Source organism: Hippoglossus stenolepis, chromosome 3, assembly GCF_022539355.2.
Source record: "Hippoglossus stenolepis isolate QCI-W04-F060 chromosome 3, HSTE1.2, whole genome shotgun sequence".
Classification (NCBI taxonomy): domain Eukaryota; kingdom Metazoa; phylum Chordata; class Actinopteri; order Pleuronectiformes; family Pleuronectidae; genus Hippoglossus; species Hippoglossus stenolepis.
This window is the reverse complement of record NC_061485.1, coordinates 13,040,408-13,063,291: the sequence shown is the minus strand read 5'-3', so window position 1 is coordinate 13,063,291 and position 22,884 is coordinate 13,040,408. Positions and strand designations below refer to the sequence as shown.

The 22,884-nt window shown below is 42.4% G+C and overlaps 2 protein-coding genes across 2 annotated transcripts; both read right to left on the bottom strand.

Moving 5' to 3' along the window:
* Positions 1 to 261: 261 nt before the first annotated feature.
* LOC118105253 (heat shock protein beta-7-like) lies at positions 262 to 2,261 on the bottom strand. Its single transcript, XM_047339310.1, has 4 exons — positions 2,148 to 2,261; positions 1,167 to 1,325; positions 482 to 607; positions 262 to 401 (listed from the first exon to the last, which is right to left on the bottom strand). Exons 1-4 carry the CDS (start codon positions 2,259 to 2,261, stop codon positions 396 to 398), a joined length of 405 nt encoding a protein of 134 aa, XP_047195266.1. The 3' UTR covers positions 262 to 395.
* Positions 2,262 to 3,496: 1,235 nt separating this feature from the next.
* On the bottom strand, positions 3,497 to 17,195 carry epha2a (eph receptor A2 a). Its single transcript, XM_035152854.2, has 17 exons — positions 17,018 to 17,195; positions 16,122 to 16,189; positions 14,010 to 14,646; positions 10,038 to 10,193; positions 9,596 to 9,928; positions 8,826 to 8,953; positions 8,526 to 8,703; positions 8,326 to 8,428; positions 8,008 to 8,060; positions 7,792 to 7,917; positions 7,516 to 7,701; positions 7,339 to 7,400; positions 6,776 to 6,985; positions 6,464 to 6,613; positions 5,965 to 6,158; positions 5,192 to 5,347; positions 3,497 to 4,316 (listed from the first exon to the last, which is right to left on the bottom strand). The coding sequence occupies exons 1-17, from the start codon at positions 17,091 to 17,093 to the stop codon at positions 4,208 to 4,210; spliced, it is 2,925 nt and encodes a 974-aa protein (XP_035008745.1). The 5' UTR covers positions 17,094 to 17,195; the 3' UTR covers positions 3,497 to 4,207.
* Positions 17,196 to 22,884: the final 5,689 nt, after the last annotated feature.

Here is a 22,884-nt window from a genome sequence, read left to right as displayed (position 1 = left end):
CAAATATCAGGCCAGATTTTTCAAATGTCACCAGTTGGTTTTCTTTATAAAAAGCTAATTATCTAATATCAGAGAAACAAACAATCACCAGATGACCAAAGTGTATAAACTCGTAGTTAGCAGCAGACCTGCTAAAAACCTAAAAAATGTATTCCATCCATGTTTTTGCAAGTTTCTTTGTGATTTGTCGCTGCTTATTCCTAAATGTCACACCAACCGAAACAACAAGTTACTTTTTACATTTTATTTCCATTGTTGGTGGCTTCAAGTGCACTGGATGAGGTTTCTCATATTTCCCATAGTCTGTGAATGACGCATTCTGTGATCCTCCACTGGCCGGTAGAGGTCACTAAACCCTAGTGATTCACAGGAGGATCACTGGTGTAGTGGTGAGATTACATCTGTAGAAATAAAGAGACAAACATCAGTGGACAGTTTTATATTTGTCCAAACGTGTTGAGCACACAGAGACAGAACAAACCCTGTGAGCTCTGACGGTCACGACCCCACTGCTCCCCATGGACACGGTCACAGACACAGGGTCCACGTCTGATGGCAGAGTGCATCGGTGGGAAAAGGTGTTTGTGACTGTGCCATCTTCTCCCAGCTGATGAGCAAAGTAAGATTATGGGAATTAAACCAGGAAGAAGGTAGAAATTAAACCAGGAAGTGCTTTCAAATTGTATAGAAAGGTGTGGTAATCGAACAAAGACAAAAGCTCATAAATCACAAGTACAAGGTAATATTTGTACCATTTTTTAATTCCCCAAACCTTTGTGGTGCAGCTAAAGTCTAATTTTCTAAATAACAGCTTTAGAACCATTTAAAATCAAATGTTAGGCATTTACTTCATTATTCGGTTTCACAGTATTTAAAACTTTTTGAAGAATTGCAATCCCCTGATTTATTAACCCGCTTTATTACTTTCATTTTGTTCATTTAAATCCTGCTGTTCATCCACTGCTGCCATGCAGAGTGTGAATAATAACCTGCCATCCCAGAATCACCATACCTTTTTGTTTTACATTCCGCGAGCATGCCTCATTCAGCTGCCCTGATAAGTGACTCATTCCAGAGCAGCATCTGTGCGTTTTTTTTGTTTTGACTACACAGATGACATTTGCCATTGTCTGCAGCCCCCACCCCCCCACCACCGCACGGCTCACCTTCTCAGCGTGGACCTCCAGCAGGTTGTTTGAGGATGTGATGATCACATCCTCCGGAGAAAATTCGCTCACGTCGACTGTGAACTGGAAAATGTCTCCAATGACCTGGATCTTCCCTGTAGGATACGAATGGTCTGGAACATGTGACAGAATAGAGGACTATTAACTATAAACTACTATTGAATTAAGAGTGTTTCTCCTGGATGGTGCCTAAACATTAAAAAGAGCAAATTAATAAATGTAAAGTGCCATATTCAGCTGATTGCTTTGTCCACAAAGGTTATTGCAGTTTAAAATAAAGTATAGTGAAACTGTTCAGGACAGTTATTTCATTATATCTCGTACAGATTTTGATTCCTGCATGACGATTTCTGATTAGGTTTTCTTAGAATCATACATACTGTATCTACCAATCTCCGTTCAACTGACCTTCGAATTTGTGTTCTCGACTGCAGTGCCGAGGTTTTGATCCTGAATCTCCAGAGAAGATACCTCGACCTTTCTCCATACAGACTGAGGATGAGTATCTCTTGCTGACTGTATCTACAATCCAGGAGAGGTCATTCTAATCTCTTGGATTCTGGTCTCTGATGAAAGACTCTTTTATAGGCGACCGGGAGCTTGTGGGGGCCGCGAGGTGTGAATGTGATGTCCCTGAATGATTCCGCTGGGAAGAAGATGACACAGATTTAAGATATTCAGTGTGTCAGAGCTTTTGTTGAGCTGTTGTCGAAGGTTCCAGTATTTCTCGCCGCACCCCTGACTCCAGGGAGCCTGTGTGTGTGTTGGTGTGTGTGTGTGAGAAACGGTGTGAAGGAATAAGCTGTAATTATCACGTGTGATAGTGAAAGAGCTGGCATCCTCAACCTCAAGTCAAGAAATGCAGCATTTTGACCAAATGAGCTTTAAGACAAGACTTTCTTTAAGGGTGGGTGAGTGTCTCAAAAATGACACTGAACTCATTTCCAGTGAAGGCCTTACTGAGGCGGGGGGGGTCAATATGTCGGTGTGGCAGTGGTATGATGGAGCACAGTTGTGTGTAGCTGTGACATTCTGCTCCACCTTGGCAAAGTCACCGAGGTTGATCAGTTCCATCTGGACTTAGGGCTTCACCCTAAACCAGCATTCATAGGCTGTGCTGCTGAGTGTGAAGAGAAGTCAACTGTCAGAGAGGAAAAACGAGGTGGAACATTTGTTTCAGACTCTCGGGAGTTGTTGTGGTGAATTCATGTGCAAGAGCATGTGTCAGAATAAAGTTCTTTGTTATAATAGTGTGAAGAATATAGAGTGTATGCATGTGTAGCAGTGTTACTAGGATACATGTTATGATGGTGGAAGAATGAAGAGCATTGTGTTAGGAGAGTAAGCATTAATGTGTGTACTCTTTCAGACATTCAGGTACAATACAGTAGACATGTCTATATATACATACATACATATATCCTGTGGTTCTATTTTTATTATCTATTATTTATTTATTTATTATTACTTACTTACTTATTTACTCTCTTGTAATTGTTTTCACTTTAATACCCTACTTTACCCTCTTTTAGTATTTTATATTTATATTTAAAAAAATATATATAAATTTATTTTTATTTCATTATTTAGTTTCTCTCTTTGTCCTATTTTTTTTTTTAATCTTTATTTCATGGCATTTCATTTTGTCTTTATCTAATCTTTATCATAAAGGATCTCTTTTAGCATTTCATTATTTTATCTTTATCCTTTTCAGATCTCTTATAGCATTTTTTATCTTTGTGGTTTTATCTTTCTTTATCTGCCTTTGGTGTAACCTCCTTTCAGATTTATCAGATTTTTGACAGCGCCCCCTCAGTTCCTGTAAATGTTGGTTTGCTCTGAGCATTGATGGGTAGGGTTGTCTTTATTGTTTTTATTTTGTGAAGTTAAAGGGTGTCATTGTTCGTATGTAGTGAAGTGCTTTACAAATAGTCTGATTGATGGATATAATATGTAGAGGTTGTTTTTCCTGGACAGTTTAAATAAGATCAGTGTTTTCATCAGTCTTTACCACAGTTATCATCCTATGTTAACATTTTGTACGTAATAATAAGGAAATGTAACTGAATGTCAGTCATTTTTTATGAGAACTAGAGAAAATGAATCCATCTGATAGTTGTTGAGGTATTTCACTCGGTTTTACAAACCTCAACCTCATGGTGGCACTAGAGGTCATGTCACCAAAGTCAGTAAGATTCACCCTCTGGGGAGCATGAATGTCATTGAAAAGTGTTAATCGATCCAATAGTTGCTACGATGGTTAATAACAACACTGATATAAAAACAAAAACAAGTCGACGACGGCCGAGTACGAGAAAGTGATCCAGTCACAGGTAACACTTTATTTCATCACAAAAATACACGGCCTGGCAAATATTCGCCAGGTCAGACTTATTTCTCATGTAACAAATGTCATAAATATAAAGTAAAAAATAAATATTAAATAAGAATGGACAGTTGAATTAAGACTTGTTGTAAACAAACAAATGATGTGAGGAAAACGCATCATGTGAAACACAGACTAACCAGAAGAATGTGTGATGCTTTACCCTGAGTGGAACGCTTATTCCAAATATAACAGCAAGTCTCATTGAAAACAAAAAGTGGAGCAAAACAAACTGATTTAAGGATCCAGACACACTGGCCAGATAAAGTGAGTGCTTGGAAGAAAAAAGCCCTTTTTATCTTTAAGAGCTTCAGATAGTTCAGTCATTCAGTGAATACAGAGACCGGCACCCTTTGCATTGTCTCACTACATCACATAATTTATCTTATAACACATTTTTACATAAAGATACAATATTCCTCTTCTTTTGTTATAAAGTACATAAGTGTTTTCAATCTCAGTCCTTTCTGAGTGGCTTGTAGGTTCCTCTTCAGTCGCGCCGCGCTGCGCCAAAGGTAAAAAATAAACCTCGGCAGCATGGCTTAGTTTTAACCCCCGCCCCCCCCGCTTCAGTCCTCCAGGAGTAAAATAGCATGGTCGGTCAGTGCACTTTGATTTGGAGGAATGCTTTAGATCACACTGTGAACACGCTGAGCGAGCTGATCTCATCTTTCAGGCCCAGGATGCTGTACGCTATCCTCTTCATGTGACCGGGCAGCCGCACGCCGATATTCCTGATGTCTCTGGAAGGAAAAAAACAAAAATGACAGTTTTAGTCATCTAAAAAAAAACAATTTGCATTACGAGAGCACAGAGATACACTAGTGATTATCAGGAAGGGTTGCTTATACACTCGAAAGCGACGGCATAAACAGTTGACATAGGTTGTTTATATTATAAATACATTGTTCAAAGAGTGAAAAAAATTATATAAATAATAATATAAGCTTCATTAATTGACCAATAATTGTATTAAAACACAATACTTTTCTCGGCCAATTAGTTTTTTTTCCGGCCCTGTCTATTTGTTGGTTGGTTGGTTGGTTGGTTTGTTTGTAAGCAAGGGTCATATCCAGGAACTTTTCATCCCTTTGTTGTCTCACATTGTGAGATGGGCCTTTTTTTAGACATTTTCACAGATTTCTTATTATTAATAATTCAAGGATCCTAATGAGAACAATCTAGCATATTTGGGGGGCTGGTATTTTCTGAGTGTGTGCAATTTAATGCAGATCCAAATAAGAATCTGGATGTAGTTGATTTGCATGTGGTTTCATGGGGGTGACATTTTTTCACACGCTGTTCCAATAGGGATAGAAATGTTGTGGCTGATTTATTGTGACCTCAGCTATTAGGCTTGTTTAAATTTGAGGGGACTGTTGGGCCTTGGCAGAGGTATGCGCACTACTGAGGGCCATTCTAGCTGAATATAATTTACAGTCTTAAAAGGCAGTAGAAGTTATAGCAGTAAAGAATGATCGGAATGCTATGGGCAGAGGCGCAGGGGATTATTCCTGCATCACAAACTAGACGACAAATGTTTCAACTCAATACGTTGTCTGTGCTGCCGCAAGATGTGGCTCGGTGCCAGATTCACCCGTGTCATGTGTGCACTTACTCATGTCTCAAGGAGAGCACCTGCTCCATGGTCGTGATCCCTGCGCGAGTGAAGCTTTCGTGGTATTGACTCATCTTGATGGACTCCAGCCACTCGGGCACCGACCCGAACATGGTGCCATCGCAGTGGCTTGTGCTCGGCAGCCGGATGGACACACTGCAAAGGAACGACATATATGTAGATTACTCACTCAGTCATTTACTGCTCCTGTATATACACCGACTGTAGATCAGATACAACTTCTAATGCTGCTCTAGTTGAATAACTAGCGGAGGGTGAACATCAACTTTTTATTGCAACACATTGGCTTATAAATACAAATACAAGTTGTTCACTTTCAAAAATCCTGCACAAAATTTACTTTACATCTAAGAGAAATCCGAAACTGATTATAATACTGCTAATAATAACAACAGTAATAATAATAATTCCCCAAGTATTAGTGTGTGTGTGTGTATTGTGTGTAAAAGCAACAATAGCAGTTTGTTGGTTGTGTTCAGGTCTATTTATTGGCCGGGAACAGTTGGCAGCCAACCAGGAAGTCACCTCGCCAATAATAGTTCCAAATATAAAACCCATTCATTTTGACTCTTTGTTTTCGTGCAGATTAAATAAACAAGATACCAGGTGGTAATGAGTGCATTTCCCTTAATACACATACATTTAGATTAGTATCACTTGGTTTATATGACTGGCGGAGACAGAACATAGGATTGTTCTTTAGTTTTAAGTGACAATGAATGTCTGTTTTACTTAAAGATTCATATTCATACCGTGGATCAAAGTCAGCGATGGTTTTCAGAGACTCTGGGTTTCGGAGCAGTTTGTCCAGAAGGTTCACGATGTCTGAGAAGCGAGGTCGTGTGGAGCGGTCGTGCTGCCAACACTGGAACATGAGCTGGTAGATGGCGGATGGACAGTCCATGGGCGCAGGAAGCCTGAAGGCCTCGTTGATGGCTTTCATGACCTTGAGGAAGAAACGGGGGCAGAGTGAAGTCAGTGCTTAGATTTAAAGTATGTTAATGGTTGAAGCGACAGACGAGGAGTTTGAACAGGCAGCGGTCCAAAGAAGTGCTGCGTCCGCATGTTGACGTTAACAGTAAATTTGAAGACGTTGGTGGGAAACTACGCTGGATGTCAGGCTACTTTCCATCACCACCTTCCCTGCAGCGACTCAGTGTAATATACATTAAAGTTTGACCCACGCAGGCCTAAACGGTCCCTCATCACCCCCATAAGACTAGGAGAGAGGTCTTGACGAATGAAACATACCTCATGGTTGCTCATGTCCCAGTAGGGCCGTTCTCCAAATGCCATGACTTCCCACATGACGATGCCGAAGCTCCACACGTCGCTGGCTGAAGTGAATTTCCTGAATGCGATGGCCTCGGGGGCGGTCCAGCGGATGGGGATTTTACCTCCCTGACAGAAGAGACAAATTAACAAGTAATGAGTGGAATGGAAACACATGGTGCTGAAAGATCAACACTTAGGACTGGACACTTGGGAGTTAAAAAGAAAAGATCATTAACAGTCTCTAAAAGGAAAATAAGGGTTGGTCTGTGTTCTGCTGTTAAGACTCACTCTGGTTGTATAGGTGCCCTCGGCATCGTCCTCCAACACACGCGAGAGGCCAAAGTCAGACACTTTACACTCCAGGTTGCTGTTCACCAGAACGTTTCTCGCTGCCAGGTCCCGGTGGACGTAGTTCATGTCGGAGAGGTATTTCATGCCAGCAGCTATTCCACGCAGCATTCCCACCAACTGATATGAAGGAATCTCTCCATCCCGGTCCTAAAGGGAACAGAAATATGCACATAACCTGTTTAAAACCTTTTCTTATTCTTCATTACCTCCACCAAGGAGGTTATGTTTTCAATTGGATTTTCATTAGTTAGCAGGATTACAAACTAATGCTCCGAGTGCCATTCTAGGTCTTACTTGAACATTAAATTCTTTCCTTGTCTTTTGGCTTTAATATAAACTTAAAATACATAAAAGCAATACATTGACATTTTGGGAAATATACCCTATAGATGGTTATTTAAACATATAGATATAGACAAATTTTTTCTGAGTTTGCCCCTTAGCTGAGTTTCTGAGAAAGGCAAATATTAACTGTAAAGTTTAAGTCATTGAGAACCTACCTTCAGATATGTGTCTAAAGCGCCGTTCTCCATGTATTCAGTCACTATCATGGCATGCTTGACTGAAAATGAAGACAAAAAAACATGTTTAGTGAAATTTAAATACACACGCAGATAATAACAATAAGCTGTGAGTGGCAGCTAGGTTTAGGTTTCGGTTTCGAGGTCTCGACTCACATTTCGTGACGACCCCCTCCAGGCGGATGATGTTGGGGTGCGAGAACTGTCCCATGATGCTGGCCTCGCTCAGGAAGTCTTGCCTCTGTTTCTCCGAGTAGCCCAGCTTCAGGGTCTTGATCGCCACGGCCACCTCTGCTCGCCCATGCGCCTTCATCACGCCCCAGAACACTTCTCCAAACTCTCCTGATCGGCAGACAGACGACAGGGATGTCAGGAAACAATATCGCACCGGGATTTCGTGAAATGGAAGCTGAACGGTTTGAGAACACTCACCTACACCGATGACCTTTTGTTTGCTAATAGCACTCGGGTCAATTTCTGTGACAAACTTTTGGATGGCGATGTTGGGGTCCTCATACATGTGTGGATCAACGTAGGTCTTCAGAGGCTTGAGCTGATCTGAGGAGGAAATAATGACCAGAATATCAGACTGAGTAATAAACGGTTTCTTCTTCTTATTGTAGTGTTTGTATTGTGGGGTTTTCTAACCTGTGGAGAAGTACGGATCCTCTGGTCCTCCCCTGACGTGAGAGCTCAGTCTCCTGAGAAGAAAACAAGACCATCACTATCGCAGAATACACACGGACTTTTCAGTAATTGCAAGTTGGTCCCAGCTAAAGAAGACCAAGGCTGTGTTCAATAACGGCACCGGCTATTACTCATAAGCCCCCCCTAAGATGTCACTGCACAGTATTGGTAATTAACTCGAGCTTGTGGCACGTAATAACACAGTCTGCATGTTCGTAGATGACATTTATCTGAATGACACAGGCGTTGGATGTGGATATGATAGGTGCGGTCACCAACCGTTTACGCAGCAGTAGCACGGCCACCACGACCAGCAGGATCACAGCTACTCCAACTACGGCTCCCATCACCATGGTGGAGTTGCTCTGGACCTGAGACTCGGCTGCACACAATCACAGAAACAGAAATATTTATTAATCAAATTCAGGTTCCTGCAGAGAAACTGTTTTATTCCCGGTGGATTTGAAGGTTTCTGTTACCTATTGGTGAAGTGTGGAACTCTTGCTCGGTGCTGTAGCTGCCCGGGTTGCCCTCCGGACTCAGCGCCTGGACCCTGAACGTGTACGTGGTGTTTGGGGTGAGGTCATTTATCTGGACCGAGCTTCTGTCCGAAATCACGACCGTGTAGGTGGTCACGTCCCGCTCGCCGTCGCCGTCCTGCGAGGACAAAGTTAAAAGTGGGCGGTTTAGAGCAGTTTTCCTCAGCGCTTGAAAATGTCTTTCAACAACCTGAAAATTTGAACGAGGGAGGAAAACAAGCACAAAGCAATCCGTCTTACTTTTCTGCGGTACATAAGCTCATAGCGGTGATTGATGTGGACTGGAGGTCTGCGAGACAGAGTCCAGGACAGAGACAGACTGGTGGGGCTGCGATTGTCCAGATGGATCAACGTCACCTTGGGGGGATCTGAGCAGTCGGAGAGAGGCGGAAAGCAAAATAATGGTTGGTGACTAATCACAGTCTGTGGGAAGGACGCATGGAAATTAAAGCCTTTGGGACTTAGTGGGTCAGACTGAATTCTTGTTTTATCACCTGGTTACTTCTTAATACTTGCTTGTCTTCAAAATGACACGTTAAAGCTGTAAAATGTGGTTGAATACCGTAATCGTTTATATGCCCTTTAGCTGTTATTCTGGTCTAGTAGTTTTTACTTAGCTTTATTCCTGCAAATAGAGATTAGATTAAATTTTTATTGTTGGAATTTACTTTATTGTAATAACAAACTGTACATTTGTGTGTCTGACTTTTTGAAAATACAACAAATATACAGTATATATTTTCTCATGCTAAGTCCATAGAAGACATTACACATGAAGTATTTTAAGTAATAACAATTTTACACGCTCCTTTCGGTCAGAGTGGTCATATTCACTGAAATGTATAAAATAGACACGCACAGAAAAAAATGTAAAAACGAAAATGTTTTTTGTTTTTGTATTTGTTAAATGAAAACATTATTCAATCGATAAAAAAGTAAAGACTGAGAAAACATATACACAGGATTAAATCAAAGTAAAAAAGAAAATGTTTCCATGTGACTGGGCTCACCTGTGTAGTCCAGAGCAGTAGTGATGGTTACTGTGGGTCTGTCAGTGCCGTACTGGGACACGCCGCTGTGAGCCTCCACAGTGAAGGTGTAGTTCAGATGAGAATCCAGGTCAGAGACGACGACCGTGGCGTCTCGCAGGCCTGTGGGGCCTGGGTCGTAACGTATCTTCTCACCACAGGGGATGCACAGGGCGCCCTCGCAGTGCTCACACACCACGCTGTAGGTGAGGTCACTGCGGCCTCCAGTCACCAGCGGTGGGCTCCAGGACAGCTGCAGCCTGCCGTCAGCTGACAGGGTGGTGGAGGTCAGCTCGCGAGGGGCACTGGGTGGGGCTTCAGGAGGGAAGTGTGTGACAGAACAGTTAGTTTGAGTCTCCAATCTGCCTGTAATGAGTATAAAAGTTGACTTTTTCAGTGAGGTGTCAGTGAGGTGGGTCTTTACCGGAGCAGGGAGATGTTGGAGGGTCTGAAGGGGAGCGGAAGAAACCTTCCTCACATTGACATTCAGTTGCGCCGGTGCCGGAGGGTTTGGTATTATCAGGACAAACCTGACATAACTCGCTGGATACAGACGGCTTGAAGTAGCCTGGCTTGCACGCTGCATGAGAGAGAGATGATGTGTGTTGGTTTAAGCATGACATATACAGCACTAACTGTGGAACGGACAAACACAGGAAGGAATGATGCAAACAATGAAGCTGTGTCTGTAATACCAGCCCTTTACGCCCAACAGGAAGCTTTTGTTGTGAGTAACCTATAATCACAGAGTCTTTGTATCCAGAGGAATGAAAGGGATTTCCCTGACGATCTGCCTCCACTCGCCTTTTTTGCTCGGAGGCCTAATCTCAGGTCACACTGCGGGTGTCAACCGGATGAGTGCAGTGCATTAAATCCATCAGGTGATCTGATCTGCTTTCCCCCTGTGGACTCGCACTCAGCTCAAATTCCCTGGCAGATAGTATTTGTGTTTTTGCCAAAGGAAACGGCACCTTGGACACTGCAGGAGCGCTGCGATGGACATTTTGGAGTGCAGCAGATAAACAGCCTTCCAGGGGCATGGGAGGTTAATGAACATGCAGACTGGACAGAAACCAGGATGCGAGAAGTGGCAAGTCAGCCGGAGACTGATGTTTCCTCCCTTTCTTCCTTCCTTCCTCTGACCCCACGACACCAGTCACAAATTACAGCACGTAACGTTGAATAGTCAGTGTACGAGAGAATCAGGAAAGAGGAAAAGCAGTTGGAAACAAATATGATTTTTGGTTTATGGAAACAGATGCACATACTTTCTGGGGGCGATAAAAAACCTCAGAGCGCAGTACAAAAAATAAAAGATAAAAAGAGCGGATCTTGAGAAAGAACTTGTGGCTCCGCTTTCATTCTGCTGTCTCCCCGGGGAGCAGCCTTTCATGTGGCCCCTGTGCTGGTGGCCGAGAGAGGAGGTCAAATGAACCCTGGATTTAAGACATGGTCGCGTTACTTCACCACCAAGGCAGAAGGACCTTTGCACCCTGAGCAGTGCAGCGGCGCAGGAGAGGCAGCAGGTTGAGTTCTGAGTGGGGGGTAGAGATGAATAGGTGGGGGGATGGGGTGGGGGAAAGGTCTGGAGCACCAACAGAAGTTCTCTCAGGGGAGTCACTTGGCGGCAGTGGGGGTGTAGTGGGGTCTTTTCGCATAAGAAAGAGGGGCCAGCCCATTCCATCTTGAGCCGCAGCAGCAGGGCCTCTGTCACGTACCAAAGAAACTCCAGCCCCATTCATCTATTGTCTACGTGATTGGACGGAGTGGTGCCATAAATACGTTCTACTCATTATACAGCTCCAGAATGGCGGCAGCTGTACATAGCATGAATACATACACTCATAACTAACATTTTTGATCATCTTTGTTTAGAATGTTGTTAATCCACGAGAAGTTTTAAACTTTCAGTGGTTAAACAAATGTAAGTTTTCACTTGTTGGTGGAATGTGTCCCTCTTATTGTGCCGCGCTCTCCTGTGACCACAGCACACATGTGAAAAGGACGTATGTTCCGCACCGGTGCATCTGTTAATTGAATCTGTTTTTTGCTCTTTGTGTTGGCTCATTGTTCTAATGAGTGGGAACATGGATTAGGGAGCTCGTTGCGTGTGTTAACAACCGGATGAAAGAGCAAAGGGAGGCGAAGCGGGGGCATGTCATTGGCTAACAGCTGTCCTGTTGCTCCACTAATCCTCTTGACTAAATTACACTCCACACCTAACTAAGCAGCCACGGAACTAACCACCCTCATGCACCAACTGTCGACTCGCTCCCCACCCTCTGACTCCGACCAAGGACAACCTGCTTATTTGTGTCACTCAGCATTCCTCCTCAGCTCACTTTACTTCCTTTTCCCACAACAGTTGGGCTCCTCAGTGGAATCCACACTCAGGCCATGAGCCCTTAAGAGGATATCACTTTCTACAACATAAAAACTGGAGCGAGGCCTGGGAGAAGAAACAACATTGTGTTTTATTTATGTAATAAAAATGATTTCCTGTGTCATAAGTATCAGATCATCCTCCAGACTTTGGAAATCGCAGTTTTTTCCAGTCAAATATTTCCTGTGTTGCTCTCGACAGTTGCCGTTTCACTTCCCTTTCAGGTGCTTGGCCCAGTTGTCAGGAACTTCAAAGTCTGAAACATTCCTCTGCCTCGACTTCCTCCCTTTTTCCCTTAGTTTTTTTAGCCACAGTTCACAGATCACTCTTTTTAAGCTCAGTACAAATCTATCAAAGATAATTAGACCGTAAAGAAATGGTAAGAAAAGGTTAAACAGGAAAAAGGCTTTAAGTTTTGTCAAACCAAGTCAAAAACCCAAAGATATTCCATTTAGATTGAAGTGAAACAGAAAAGAAAAAACAAGAACAAGAACAAAAAAGGGACTTAAATGATGAATCAACTATCAAAGTAACTCTTTAATAATTCTTTCAGCTGTTAAAAATAATCTGTTCATCTCCTGGAACAAACTTAGAAGGGAGGCCAAACCCTAAACCGTCAAGGTGACTCGGACCATCAGGAGTCATAAACCACAGGCTGACTCAGTCTAACCTCCGAGAGGTGTGTCGGCCTTTTCCCTGTAATCTGTGGTTTCTGTCGCTTGGCAACGGTCACAAAAACAAATACTTTGCGGGGAGAAGACAGCACTCAGGTAGTCATCTTGTCACATTCACACAGTCCTTCCTTTAGTCAATCAGTGATGTAGGTTGACGCCAGGGTGAAAGAATTCCTTTCAGAAGTCCCCACAGCCTCCTTCCTCCTCCTCCTCCCTTTACCCTGTCTCTCCTCCCACGTTTCCTCCAGACAGCTCAACACACCACACACCACACCCCAGAATGCCCGGACACTGCCAGCCTCCACACGCACAGTATGAACACTACAGCTATACATATCTATTTGTTATTATAAAAAAAAAAGAAGGTAATTTACCTTCTTTATGCCCTTTCAGGTTTTTCTCGAGGACAGAGCAAACCATACATGTTTTTCATACTTTACCTAATTCACAGTGCCACACGAAAACACAAAAGCACAAAAGCACAAAAACTCAACACTATGCTCCTAAAATTCCCATCATTCTCAAATGTGTTTCCATTTTTTCATTTGATTTTAAAAGCCACCTGCTCAAAAATAACCAAATAATAAAAAATGACCTTCGTAATACCCAGTTAGGGGAGTTTGTAAACAAGAAATTCACGTCCTTAGCTAATTTGAATAAACATAACGTAAAATAGAGCTTGGCGGGGAAAGAGAAAGCAAAAGCAAAATGTTCAATACTTAGTTTTCTACTTTTGGCCCATCTACTATTGTGTCCATTAACACAAGTTCAAATTCTCCATCCCAGGACATCCTTGAGTTTTGTCCTTTTTATAGTGTGAACACACAACAAACTCAAAGTCCACATAGCAGTGGAACAAAGCTTCTCGTACTGTCACCTCCAGCCAACGGCCTATCCATAAAATAGCACCTCAGCCCAGCCCCATTCCTGAGTCCTGAGAGAAACACAGTGGAAAGAATGTGCTATTGGCCAATAGGTGAGGAGAGGATGAGGCACCGGTGGGAGTCTGTTCACCAGGGACTTTTTTGTATCTGCCATCACATGGAGCAATTCCATGGTTTCCTCTAAATCTAAACAAAACAAACAGGTTAAGACACCTTCCCAGTTTCTTCCCCTTTTCCCTCCTACTCAGTCCTGCAGTGTATGACCTATTTCTCGACAGATATGTTGTGTTTTTACTGCAGATCCCCAAACAAACCAGACACAATTAACATTCCTGAGCACTCATTTCTCACATCTCGCCAAAGATCGTGGTTGCAGGTGTTTCATTTACTACGACTCCCGCGGCAACACAAACGCGTCTCAGTTGAGTGCATGGCATATTTTTGGCCGTGCTTACCTTGGCAGGATTCCCCGGTGGTTTCGTAGCCTGACAGACACTGGCACTGACCCACGGGAACCACCCATTCACCTTCAGCCGTGCAGTAGATGCGTGGGGTGGCCTGACTGACGGCGTTCTCCACGCAGGCTCCCTCCACTACCGTGAGAGCGTCCGCCACTGTCTCCGGGAAGGCCGCCAAGCTCTGCACCGTGGACGGGCACGACTTGTAATAAACTCTGACAGAGAGGAGCGCCACACAAGTGCCCATGTCCTGGAAAGCAAGGTAGAAGCCCTCTTTGGACAGAGGCCCCACGATCCTCGTCTCTATGTTGACCTTCAGCTCGGGGCCCCGTGTGACCTCATCAGGGGCGATGGTGGCCACTTTTCGGAACTGCCCTTTACGGAAGTTGGTTCCCACATCAGCATCCGCCTCTGAGATGAAAAGGTTGAAGGTTTCTTTGCAGGCCACAGAGGCTCCATCAAAGGTGTTGCAGTCTCGTACAATGAAACGTAGCTCCACAGAGACGCGGGATGTCCCCGGGCGCCGCTGAATGAACGTTGTACGTAACCAGTTTTCCTGTTCAGTCGAGTCTATGCTACAAACAGTGTAGGTATAGAAAAGCGAGCCATTCACCACCGTCTGGACGATCTCCCACTGCAGGACAGAGAAAGACAGAGAGGGGAAAGGGATCAGTTTAAGGGGCAAACGTCACTGAGACCAAACTACAATAATGAAAGGAGGAAAAGCATTTTTTCTGGGGTATAAGTACAGGGTTCAGAGGCTTTGTTCCTACAGAGAACCAGTTTTTATTGATGAGACACCTCGTCTTTCATGCTGAGCGAGAAGCTCATAAAAGTGCAAAAGTGAGCCACAGCTTTTTTCCTCACATTAAGATTACTGGCCTGGACATGTGCTGCTGTGCTCGCGACGTGTGTGGTTTTCCACTAACACACGAGGATGCACGTGTGTGAGACGCACATAAACCAGAGCAAACGCCACTGTAGAATACCAACCAGCGTTTATGACAGTTAAATGAACTTTGGAAGCAGACCGCAAAGTCATCCCGGCAGGACTGGCAGCAATTACGACTTTTTAAGAGAGGGAAGCAATGACGAGTAGAAAGATTAAAAGGCCCAATTTGATTTCATTAAAGTCACATGTTAGCAGCACTGGAGTGTTTCAGGGACGACATCAGTGCTCAAACTTGTATTAATTAGTGTAGAAAAGAGGCTAAATTAATGGAATTTTTCCATTAGATTAGAGCATAATTTTATCAGACGGTGATTTTCATAGTTAGACATATTATATCTTCTGTATTTCCCCCAAATGTAAATCTGAACTTAAGCCAACTTTCCAACATGTGCTCTTGACTCTGACAATTGTATTTACAAAGTAAGCTCTTTTGTGTTTGCTGAAGCCACAAGCACACATTGAAAATACTCATCTCTAGTACAAATTTACTATAAATGTGTGAGAAAGCCGGATCAGCGCAAAGCAAAGCTTGAAAGACGAGGGGACGAGTATTCTCTTAGATCTTCGAGAAAAGTCACACAGGAGAAATGTGGCCCACACAGTGGAAGTGGCCGTGTCCTGTTGCTTTTTTTAGATGGAAAGCCACTGAACTATAGATAGAGGGATGGTTCTCCACATATGACCACTCTTTCTTTTTACTCGAGTCCTCCCACCGAACACACATCCTCCCGCTACTGTACTCTCTAAATGCAGAGAGCAATCAAAAAGGACAAACGTCTTAAATTTGAAGCTTTATGATTCGTTGTTTGCTGGAATGAACACTGTCATTGTGTAAAATACAATTTGGCACTGTAAATTTAGATAGCTTAGGTTGATCCTTGACATTTTAATGGCATTCATGAGTTCTTTATGAAAGGCTAGAGTTAACATGAGACTGGCTGAGCTCTGCCAAACCTCATCGAGCTGCCACTCATTCCATCACTCCCAGGGAGACGTTTTTTTTGTGTGTGTGGATTGAACGAACAAGAGAGAAAACTCTTATTCAAATTCTCACATGGACTTTTCTTTACTCACTTACTCGCTTTCACAAAGAGGAGGGCACTTTCAAGTGTTGAACCTGAAGTCTTAAAAATGCCTGTTGAGGTATAAATACTCACTCCGTTCTCATATGGCAACGTCAACCAGCCCAGCTCTGATCCTGAAGCCCTCATGTCCAGCAATACTTCTACAGGGACACACAAACAACACATGGTTATAACAAGCACCGGGACGCCTGATGCATCAAGGAACCACATTTCTACACATTTATTCATATAAAAATCCACATTTAGTTATTTTACCTGTTGTAACTCTGTTATTACATCCAACCTATATATATATATATATAGTATATATAGTTATATAGTTTTGATCACTTGGCTGTTAAATCATTGGGAACAGCTATGGTTTGACTGTACACATAAATCCTCTGCCTTGATCCCAGGGGCCAGGAGGCTTTATGGGGGGCACATGCCAGGCTTTGACGGTCTAATCAAGCATGTCGGCTCTGAGTCAGGTCTTCATTGACCGTGTCCTCCAGGTCCCAGCGTACAGGACTTAAAGTGTATGAGAAAGGCGTGGGCTGCTAAATGACCATGACGAGAGAAATACATGAATGTGCGACACCAGTGAAACAAAAAGTGAGGACATGTTCAGACAACAAACAGGTGCCCCCTCATCCTTTAAGTTAAAGTCCATTACAAATTAAAACTTTATTTAAAAACTAAGTTTAAAAGTACAAGTGAATAAGTCAAGGGGAAAAAAAGAAAAAGAGAATTTTCTTTTTGAACATTCACGTCATTCTTAGTTGTTTAGACATTGTTTGAACGGTTAAACTAACATTACACACAACTTGCCTTTGTGTGTAAAACCGGGACACAGCTTTTAAACTCAACAATGACAGACAATGCAGAAGCAGAAAGTAAAACTTTACGGAGGCTCTCAGATTCCAAGCCCCTGACTCATAAGGTGCGGGGAAGTGTTTCAAAAGACAATAAATAAAAGAAGTACTTACGTTCTTTGGACTGGAGGCTGAACAATAGTTGGTTAATAAATAAAAACAGGACCGAGATGAGTCGACGGAGCTCCATGATGTTTCCACAGGTCTTTTCTTACTAAATTAGAAAGTTTGTCTCCTGAAAGCCTGTCCGCTCCGTCTGTCCCTCACTCTCCTCTCTCTCTCTCTCTCTCTCTCACTCCACCGGCTCAGTCAGCACGAGCCCGCAGCCCATTCACTAACAGGTGGCGTCATCGCCCCGCCCCGCGCCCTTTGGAATGAGGAAGTTCTCCAAATATGGTGATCCCAGGGGGCGGGGCTACAACGCTCTGACCGCACCTGTTTCATTGAAGAAACCGAAGCTCTTCACGAACTCCACTGTCATTGGATCGAAGTTTTCAAATGTCTGTTTTATTCATAATCGATGGCTGACAGGAAAAAAATGATCAGCAACTGCAGTTTAATTGATCAAACATTTGAATTAGAATTAAAAAGTGTCCAGATCTATCAAGATGAAGAAATACAGTGTAGAAGTCACACAAGTAAACTACTATGTAAAACTACAGTATTGCATGTTAGTGTGTGAGTATGATGTATATTTTAAAGGTGTAATTTCAGCATAAAACAACACACTACGACTTTGACTACAGTGGAGTAAAACATTCAATATTTATATCGGGAATATGAAATTTAAAGTACCAACATGTGAACATATTCAATGAATATTCATGTACCTTGTTTATCTAAGAGGGCCCTAGTAATAAAATGTATATTTACTTAGGTAAATGTATTAAGATACTTTAAACTACTGCAATAGTTTAAAAAAAAGTGGTTGTATTAAAATATTGAAGTATTTGTTGTTATGGGTGTTTTCTATGCATGTACATTTGTCAGGTCCATGAACTCAACTGCATTATTAAATGCTGAAATCTAAGGAAAATTAATATATATATATATATATACTTGTATATATGTAGCATTGTTTTTCTAACTGCATTCACATATCTTTGGTGCCTCTCTTGTATATGGAATGGGGATTTAATTAAAGATGTCACACCAGGCTACACCACAGGGTGTAAACAATCCATTCTACTTCTGCTCTGGTAAACTTGGGGCCTCTGGTGTTTAAATACAGATTTAGAAGCCGTCATGGATGTTTTATCTGTGCTGGAAATTTAATTTGTGGCTGTAAATGTTTCAAACAATGTTAATAACATAGCACAAATATGTTTGGGCTTTGGTGGCATTTCAAAATGAAAGCGTGTTTAAGGCGGACAATCTTTTCTAACCCTCTTCCAAGTAATTGGTTGAATTCAACCACGTCTCATCCAGGACGTCTTTCCCACGACTGGTAAAGGAGGGGTCAAGTGGGGGGTGGTGGTCTGGTATGAATATTTGACTACTAATGAGGCGGTCCTCATAAAGAACCTTACAATTTGGGTATGAATATGTGACCACAAAGAAGATCTGACAATAGCATCACCTAGCAACTCTTATCTGGAGGAATTTCAGAGTCAAGTCTTCTCTGTGAAGCGGCGTGCACTTGGAGAGAAGAGCCTCTCGGGCTGAGAGCCAAACGCACCCGGCTCCCCTGACAAAGACCCTCCTACTCAGAGAAACTCAAGTGAAGAGGCGGCGATTGTCTTGTCCAACGTTACCATACACGGACATTAATCATACAACAGACAGAATGAGCGTTGTTGGTCAAAAAAATAGATTAACAAGTTAAGTGTGGGTTGAGTTATGACTTTCTGACCTTTGAATGACAATTACCTCGATTGCTGACAAACACAAATTGTAGTTTAACATAATCAGTGGCACTCTAATGGGATACTTTCACCTTTTAGAAGCTAAAACATCTTCTTAACCAAATTATATGCTACAATTAAAGATTAAACATACATGGGAACTTTCTACTCTCATAAGATTTCCTTTGTGTTTCATTTTGGTATTTGCTGCTAAACTCCAGTGGATTTTTCTCTAAATAATGACAGATGTCACATTTGAATTCCATCCCTTATAGAGAAAAATGTTCTTTGAGCTTCCACAAATATTTGTTCATTGTTCAAATTGTTCTTTAAAGTAACCACATTTTCTTTTTTATCTTTTTTTCAGACATAACAAATCATGATCTGGGTTTTTGGATCTCACAAATTCCCAGCACCATCCCTTAAGATGCAGATACATGTGTATTTGAATGTGTTTAATACACTTGGTTTTGAGTGTAAGCTGCCACTTTAAGGAGACTTCCACCTTAAACACTCAACAGCCCTTTCTCTCCAGTCCTTATAGGTTTTGGTACACACTGAGGTACGCTCAGGTTTTATTTTCAACTGCGTTTCAGCTTTAGACTCTGAGAAGTGGTTTCTGTTGTCACACTGTTCTTGACGGTGTCAAAGGTTAACACCCTCTCTAACGCACAAGTATGCAAATGCTTTCATTACAATACAGGCTTGTTTTTCATCCACCTCACAGAGCATGTGTCGTGCTGCAGAGTGGACCATGGCCTCACAGAGCTCACCCCCTCCGGGTGACCAAACATCCCACCCTCCCTCTGGTCCTGGGGCTTCAGAGGGCAATGACAACACAAAAGTACTTCACACATGGGGGCTGGGCCGCAATTGTTTGGGTCAGTGAACAGCGGCAGAAGCAGCAACGCCATGTCATTCAGATCCTGCTCCCCTCACACCCCTTCTTTCCTCACACTTCTCGTGGTATCAGCAAACACAGAGGTGCACCACTTTTGAAAGTGCGGGGGAGTTTTTGTGCACCGCCAAAATAAAATGCACCCACTGTTTTTCAGCACTCTCACAGTGTGGGCCCCCACAGCCCTTGTTAAGGAATGATGGATTCACGCCGTTGTGTTTACATTTTGATGACTGGAGTGAAACCATCATTGGTGCATGAAGAACTTTACATCACACTATCTGCTATTACAAGTAAAATCCCTAGATTTGAAGTATTAACAACAAAATGCACTTAAGGTAAAATTTGTCTTTCAACAGAACAGCTTCTGTCAGTGTTACAATATATTATTGAATTGAATTGATTAACATGTAAGCTGTACTTTAATGTTGTAGTTAACTCCCTAATATACAGTTATTTAATCTGTAATGAAATTGAGTCATGTTTTGTAAATTAATCAAATGTTTTGTTTTGAAAATCTTAAGATGAAACAAGAAATTGTAGCTGCTGAGTAGATTTAATAATTATAGTGGAGTTTACGTAAAAAAGTAGCATCAAATGTAAACACAACTAATTCAAATTTGTCTTTAAGTACAGCAATCCAAACAGTTAGTTAGTTAGCTAAATTACTGTCCATGTTCCTGTATGTTAAATATAATTTTTTGTAAAATAATGCTTCTCCCTGATATTTGGTGATATTAGATGTTAAGATGTCCCATTTGTCTCTATATATGAGGTGTGTATAACAAAATTATTTATTTTAAATAGAGCAAAATCACAGTTATTGCAGTATTTAAAAAGTCTAGCTCCAGTGAAAGAGTTGTAGTTTTTGCAGGGACATTGCATTTCTGTAATCTCTGTTAAAAAAAGAAGAAGAAGAAAAGCAATCTGGTGATTTAAGCCAGATAATCCAACTGGATTTCGAGTCACTGAGAGAAAATCCAGCCTACGGTGTTTGATGCTCGAACTCATCTGATCACATAAAAAAGATCACACACACAAGATAGAAGCTGTAATTTACAGAAAGACAAAGAAATCACATATGATGATTAAAACATGAGGTATCTCTGCTCAACAATCACACCCCTGTGTGAGACTGAGGACAATGTCAGGTGAATTGTACTGTAATGAATTGCAAATATTTATGATACCATGGACTGATAAGCGACAGCAGAAGCCAGGATGTGAAGTCACTGATATGTGCATACCGAGGTCAAAACGAGGACATGAAGTCTCTCATCAAAACTAAATCAAAACCCCAAGACCACATATTGTAAAGTATCATTTAAAGTGAGATCTGATACTAACACCACAAACTCCAAACCACAACCCTTTGATCTAACCTAAGAAATGTGTTAGAGAAGCTTCTTTATTCTACATTATAAGAAATAATGTGCTGTGTAGTGTGGACATTGAGAGGCGTGTGCATTTTTCCTCCATGTCCTGCAGTCACCTCATTTTAAATGCTCTAAATGCCACCTCTGAGAAACACCACCTCTCTGAGCTGGAATTTTAGGGCGGGTGACTGTCTTTGTGGGATGTGTTGTGTGCAGCGCAGCGTTCAGACACAATACAGATGGCACGCTGCAACAGGTCTCCGTCTTATGAAGAGATGAAATGTGAGAATGTGGTTCAAAACACTGGGCATTACTCATACCCACACACACGGGTTAAATCTATTTGAGGCTTCGCCCTGATCAGTCATCGCTGCCTGCATCTGCACTGAAGCAATACATCAAAGAGAAAAAGGGATGAACACCGCAGGTAAAGACAGAGAGATTTTTGGCAGCATTGCCTCACCTTTGAAATACAAAACCCACCACTTATTAACTTCCCCTTTAAAGTTACATATCAAATAACAATCACAACCAACCACCAAATTACTCAGAGCAACAAAAAGGCATTTATCTAACACCATGCATATGTAACAAGTTGTGTATTCAAGTGTACCCCACACTGAGGTCACTGTAACGCCTCTCGTCTGGCAAGTACGAGTGAGGGCTGAGGCCATGAAAGTGAAAAGTCACTCAGTAAAGACCTGTGTTAAATGTAATGGCTGTTGGGGAAGAGGCCTAATAAAGATGACAGCACACATTCATATGCAGGCGTTTGTGTGCTCAGCTTGACGAAGGCTGCCCTACAGGCTTAACAAAGGGGAGGAAGGAAGCCAGGCACTGTGGAGAATGCCTGGGGGTGTGGGGTGACAACACACTCCTCACACACACGCACACACACACACACTTTAGCACACACAGTGGCCCTCCAGCTCGTGTCCTGTGGTCTCTCATGTCTGAAGTCACAGCAGTGACAGCTGGGCTAGCACACTCTGCATGGGCTCATTCTCTCCTTAGCAGCCACACACCCACACACACACATACAAACACACACACACACATTTGTTCTTCTATCTTAGCGAGGACACTCATTGACATAAGGCATTTCCTAGCCCCTTACCCTAACCTTAACCATCCAAACTAACAAACTAACCCTAAAACCAAGTCTTAACACTCAAACAGCCCGTTGGAAAAGTAAGGAACGGTCAAATGTCTTCACTTTCCAAAAATGTCCTCACTCTGTAAGGTCTATTCTTTAAATGGTCCTCACAAAGATATAAGTAGAGGAACACACATACAGACTCACACACACCATACCTTACAAACAGCTGTAATGCATGAGATCACACTGTAGAGCCCTCCCAAGTTGACTGGCCACTGTGAAGTGTAAAGAGTAAACAGGAAGGAGTATCCTGTGTGTGTTTGTGTGTGTGTGTATGTGTGTGCGCGCGTGTGTGTTCCTGTACTTATATGTAAGCATAGGCCCTAGAGAGTGAGGACATTTTTGGAGAGTGAGGACATTTTGGCTGGTCCTCACTTCTTCAAAGGGCTGTGTTGGGGTTAAGACTTGGTTTTAGGGTTAGGGTTAACCATTTAGTTTGAATGGTTAGGGTTACCGTAAGAGGCTAGGGAATGAATTATGCCAATGAGTTTTCTACTAAGATAGAAGTACAAACATGTGTGTGTGTGTGTGTGTGTGTGTGTGTGTGTGTGTGTGTGTGTGTGTGTGTGTGTGTGTGTGTGTGTGTGTGTGTGTGTGTGTGTGTGTGTGTGTGTGTGTGTGTGTGTGTGTAGCCCACATGGAATTTGGGACTTATATATCATAAAATTGTTGAGTTTGGAAGTTTGTTCTTCAGGAGGTGGCTG